Genomic DNA, 6,000 nt, shown 5'->3' on the forward strand with positions numbered 1-6,000 from the left:
TTCCAAATGGAGGGGTCTAATCTACCCCAGTCCTTTAGGGGAGAACACTGCCATGAGGAAGTAGAAAGTCCCTCTAGTCCTTCCTCTCCTAAGAGGGAGACAATGGAGGGTCCAGAGGGTAGGGAGAGTTTTCTGTTGTTTTGCCCTTCTATCTATGTATCTTCATAACCTAGTAGACAGACAATGCATAAAATACATGAGACAACAAAAGAAATTAAAGATTAAGGAAAATAAAGTTGTCATTTGTTGCCCTACGCAAGTTTGGACTTCCTTAAAAATCTATTACCCCAAAAAATAAAAATTAAAAAATTTTTAAATCTAATGGCTAGGGGCAGCTAGGTGGCACAGTGGCACAGCCCTGGAGTGAGGAGGACCTGAGTTCAAATCCAGCCTCAGACAGTTAATAATTACCTAGCTGTGTGGCCTTGGGCAAGTCACTTAACCCCATTGCCTTGCAAACAAAAAACAAAAAAAATTTTTAAATCTAATGGCAAAAAAAATAAATAAAAATGAATAAAAAAAACTAATGGCTAGTGATTGGAATAGACCAGCTCAATTTGAATCAGAACTTTCAAGATAGGATCTGACCCCCCCCCCCCAGCAATGGAACAAGATAGTTGAGGAATCACTTGAGGTATTCAAGCCTCTCAAAGGAAGTTCAATGACTTTAAAGAGATCTCCAGACAGAATCCATTTTTCCCCCCTTCAGCTCAATGGAGAATGCCATCTGTATCCAGAGAAAGAATTGTGGAATTTGAACAAAGACCAAAGACTTTTACCTTTATTTTTAAAAAAAACCATTTTCTTATTATGTAATTTTGCTATCTCTCATGTTTTATTTTTCTCCCTTAAGGATATGATTTCTCTCTCATCACATTGAACTTAGATCAATGTATACCATGGAAACAATGTAAAGACTAACAGAAAAAAAATAAAAATAAATAAAAATAATAAAAATTTAAATAAATAGATAACTAAAAAAAGAGACTAACAGAATGCCTTGCAGGGAGGAGTGGGGAGAGGGAAGCAAGATTAGGGGGGAAATTGTAAAATTCAAAATAAATAAATAAATTTTTTTAAAAAAACTCAGCCTAAGCACCTCCTTCATGACACAATTAGCAATTAGTAAAATCAATTCAGTATATAACTCTGTAGAATTCTACAGGTATAAGAAGTCTCCTTAACCAGACCAGAAAAGAAACTGCTTGAGGACAGAGGCTGTTTTCACGGGTATCTTTGTATCTTTAGCACCTAGGTCAGCACCTGCCCTGAAGATGCTTTGATGACAACCAAGGCAACCAAAGGAGCCCAAAAAGGTGAAGAATATCTGACTTTCACACGTATTCTTCAAATATCCAGTAACTAGAGGGCTCCAATCATTTACTGATCTAAGGGAATTAAAAAAAGAAAATTACTTTCCTACCAAAGGTCGCTTTACTTCTTAAAAATATATCAACTTTTTTAGAGGTTTACGCCTCGAATTTCTTCCATGGGGAACTCCCAATGAGGAAACAACCCATCAAGTCAGACTAGCAACTTCTGTAATTTATAAAGAGGCAACTCAAAAACCACAAGGGAAAGGAAGTGGCCAAGTTCACACAGCAGCTATGGCAAAGGCAGAACTTGAATGTAGATCCTTTTTGCAAGGTCACTAAGGTGACCGCAATTTGGGGCCTCCCAAACTTATATGCAATAGGTACTTGATAATGGCTAGTTGGATTTGGTTAGGTCAGCTCACCTTTAAAAAGTGGTGCCTCCCATCTCCCAACATCTTAATCCTGTCTCCTCTAGCTGGTCCCCACCCCCACCTTCCTTCCTTTCCTGTTTCTAACCTTGGAGCAATACACAGTAGACTCAGAAGTTAAGAATCACTGGCCTATCTGCAAGGGAGAGGAAAAATAGAAAGGAGCGTCGGGTGCAGAATCAGAGGGCTTGAGTTCAGATCCTGAACTTACCAGCTTGACCAAGTCACTTCATCTCAGTTTCCTCATCTATCAAATGAGCTCTAAGACCCCTTCCAAATCTAACTTTGTGATCCTAGGGAGGCTCCGTGCACAGAGTGCTGGACCTAGAGTCAGTAGGACTTGAGTTCAAATCCAGTCTCAGACACTGACTAGCTGGGTGACCCTGAGCAAGTCACTTAACTACGAATGAACTTCAGCTTCCTCATCTGTAAAATGGGCTAAAATGCAAGTCACTCCAGAATCTCTGCCAAGATAACCTCCAATGGGGTCACAAAGAGCTAGACATTAGTGAAATGAGGAAATAGCAACATCTAGCATCCAAAAGCATTTTTAAACTGGTAAAACTCAACATATACTTTTGCATCGACATATTCTTACAACATTATAAGAAATGAACTATTATTTCCATTTTACAGAGGAAAAAGGCTAAGAAAAGTTAAGCAGCTGGCCTAGATTTAAATGATCCTGCAATATTCAAAAAGAAATCATTAAGAAATAACTTCCAAAGCTGGGCTGAGTCCCTTTCTGGAACATCTGGGGATTCCTGGTGAAGAGGCAGTCTACATCTGTACTTCACTTACGGACTGTTAGTACTGGAAAAGTCTGATCTGAGAGTTTATGGTTAAGATGACTAACCCAGGGGCCCAGGATCAAAGATAAGAAAAGACTTGAGCCTTGTGACTCTGGCCTCAGAAAGAACCTAAGCCCTTAGTGGGGTCAGGGGTTGAGGCTGATACTAATAGTGAAACACCAAGGAAGTTTCCGGGAAGTAGAAACTGTTTTATGTAAATTTTTCTGAATTATTGTCTCATCCACAGTTATTTATTTTTCCTTCTTTTTTTTTGGCATTGGAAATGTTTTGAACTTTTTATATCATAGGTATGGTGATTCCCTGTGTGAGAGCTCCCTCCATCAATGCAGATGCACAATTCATCTGTAACTTATATTCTTAAGAGAATTACCTGGAGGATACTGAGGTCGCAGAACTAGTATATTGGAGTTTGGATTTGGATCTCCCTTCCCTCAAGGTTTGCCCTCTACGTACTATGCCTTGCTGTCTCTCATCATGCAAAGCTAGAAGAGCCAAGAGGAAAATTGAGCTACTTTTAATTCAATGCTAGGTGACAGATGAGTTGAGCCTAGAACCCAGAACTCCCTGCCACTCATTCCCACATGCCTTCCATTTTGCCCTTCCCCACCCAGAGCAAGGGTTGGGACCCTTAGACAAGAGAAATCATTTGGTCGGGAGTGGCCACAGGAATCGAAGGCAGGACTTAAAATTCAATAAATCTAGGAGCTTTTTAGGGGTGAATTCATTAAAAATATAGCCCTCAAACAATGTCATAAATAGCCAAATGATCCTGGACAGAAAGAAAGATTGCCCACCCCTCTTCTAGAGCATTAGGAGGTATCTAACTTTTGCATGTTCTAGGGCAGTTCTTTGAGATCCAGGTCAAGAGGGAGAGAGGCTAGGAGTGAGAGTCAAAGGCTGGGCTAAAAGGACTAACTCTGGTTATTTTCCCTCCTTGGGTCCTCGTTAAAATGAAGGGGCTCTAAGGTCCCTTTGTGGCTCTATGCCTATGATCTTCCATGATTTCCACTTAGGTCCCTTAATGTTAGACCCAGTGCTTTCCCTAAATCTCTCTTTTTCACACACACACACACACACACACACACACACACACACACACACACACACACATATTTTATCTCTCTTTTCTCTTTGTTGTTCAGTTATTTCAATAACATAGGACTCTTTGTGATGCCATTTAGGGTTTTCTTGGCAATATACTGGAGTGGTTTGCCATTTCATTTTACAACTAAGGAAAACTGAGGTAAACAGGGTTAAGTAACCTGCCCAGGGTCACACGGCTAGTTAGTGTCTGGAACCCAGAAAAGAACTCAGGAAGATGAGTCCAAGTTGGTCAGTCTATTGCCATACCTAGCTGCCGGATCCTAGCCTTGTTCTACTCTCATCCCTGTCTCATAGAATGCCAGGCTTCCATCAAGACTGGGCTTTCCACAGCCTTCTCCATACCCTTCCAGACCCTACCAGCGGCTAATGCTCTGCCCTTCTCTAATTTCATTCAATGTATTTGGTATTCATTTTGTATGGAATTCATATGAGAAGCAGTATGGTGACTTGGATCGAGGTCCGCTGAGCCCCAGGAAGCCCTGGTTCAAGAAAGACCTGGATTTGATTTCTATACTGATTGTGTGACCCTGGCCAAGTCACTTACTTTTTTTTCCCCTGCAAAGCAATGGGGTTAAGTGGCTTGCCCAAGGCCACACAGCTAGGTAATTACTTAGAGTCTGAGGCCAGATTTGAACCCAGGTACTCCTGACTCCAGGCCCCCCCCGCAAGTCACTTACTTTCACAGTGCTTCTGCCAACTCCCTGAGACTAAGTGGCAACCACTTTCATGGAGAAGCTTCCTCACCTGGAAGCTCCCGTAACAGTGAAATCACAGGACCAGGTCCTATCACCAGATGACTTTTAATATACTTAATTGGGCAGATACCTTGACCCCAGTTGAATCTAAGTCCTTTGAAGTCAGGAACCGCTTCCTTATGTCTCTCTTTTGGATAAATACTTGTGGCATTGTTAGTAATTTCTGGCTGGAAACAAGTGAATGGATGGGATCATGCCGGTTTCTCCCTGGGGTGCTAAAACAACTGGATGGACCCCTCAGATGACTGAAGGTGTGCAGCCCTTGTGGGATAATCTGCACAAGATTGGCTTGGGAACCAGCTCTCCACCCCATTCCTCCAAGGCCCCACCACAAACCCGTCCTTTCCTGTGTCCCAGTAGCCTCCTCCTGCCAACCCTGAGGAAGGTGCCCCACCATCAACTCGGGTCAAAGGGCAACGAAGGACTGGGCCGCCGTTTGGGAGGAGAAAGAACAATCACGCTGGCATAATAGAAACGCCAGGGATGAGAGGGCAGTCAATAGCGAGGAGAGGAGAGGATGAGGAACTGAGCCCAGGCAGGCGGCCAGGCCTGCCCGGGGTTTGTTTTTAAGTCCAAGGAGGCGTCAGCAGCTTCATGGGAGAGGCTGGAGGGAAAGGAGAGTGCCTGGGGGCAGGGGCAGAAAGGAGTCGAGAGCACCCAAGGGAGAAGACGGACCAAAGGGGGGACCTCCCGGGAAGAACTAGCCCGCCAGCCGGAGATAGCTTAGGTGGTCTGGCCAGAAGCAAGGAATGCACGGGCACGGGCACGGTCATGGGCACACATAGGCACAGACGTACACAGACACAGATACACAGACACATACAGACATAGACACACACACACACACACACACATACAGACACACAGACAGAACACACACACAGACACACACACACACACACACACGCTGTTGGTTGGCTTAGGGGCTGCCTGGGGAGGAAATGTGACCTACAAGCACTGGGGGAGCCGGACAGAGGGAGGGGGTGCGGGCAGGGAAGTCTCCCCAGAATGAACCGGCGGCCACATGACCTGGGCGGGGAGCCCCAAGAGGGGGCCCGGAGGAGTGGGGGGGCGCCCTCCCACCCCCGGCCCCGGGGGGCCCCTCCGCCCCCCGGGGGGCTGCCCGCCGCTCCCCTGCCCCCGGGGCGGGGGGCACTCACAGCCTTCAGCTGCTCCAGCCGGTCCTTCATGGTGCTCGGGGGGCGCCCAGGTGAGCTCGCGCCCAGGTGAGCTGGCTGCCGCGGCCCAGGGGAGCGGCAGGAAGTGGCGGCCCGAGCCGGGCCGCAGGTGGAGGAAGAGGAGGAGGGTGCGGGCCGCCGGCCGCTGGAGGAAGGGCCGAGTCCCGCGGGGGCCGGCCGGCCGGGCGGTGCCCAGCTGCCCCGCTCCGCCCCCGAGCCCGCGCCCCCTCCCGGGCCGGCGCCGCGCCGGGGCCGCAGGGCTAATCCTCCCGAGTCCGGCCTGGGAAGCGGCCCGACCCCTACCTGGGCGCCGCCCCCAGCTCCCCGCCCCTCCCCTCCTCCTCCCCTCCTCCTCCTCCTCCTCCCCTCCTCCTCCTTCCCTCCTCCTCCTTCTCTCCTCCTCCTCT

General features: G+C 47.1%; 1 protein-coding gene across 2 annotated transcripts in view; it reads right to left on the minus strand.

Moving 5' to 3' along the window:
• Nucleotides 1-5,659, minus strand: part of STX3 (syntaxin 3) — a 52,612-nt gene extending 46,953 nt beyond the window's left edge. For both annotated transcript variants that reach the window (XM_074231410.1, XM_074231409.1), the window contains exon 1: nt 5,576-5,659. In XM_074231410.1, coding sequence (XP_074087511.1) covers nt 5,576-5,605 — 30 coding nt within the window. In that variant the 5' untranslated portion in view covers nt 5,606-5,659. The remainder of the gene's footprint in view (nt 1-5,575) is intronic.
• Nucleotides 5,660-6,000: the final 341 nt, after the last annotated feature.

The sequence above is a fragment of the Macrotis lagotis genome, chromosome 3, assembly GCF_037893015.1.
Source record: "Macrotis lagotis isolate mMagLag1 chromosome 3, bilby.v1.9.chrom.fasta, whole genome shotgun sequence".
NCBI lineage: Eukaryota > Metazoa > Chordata > Mammalia > Peramelemorphia > Peramelidae > Macrotis > Macrotis lagotis.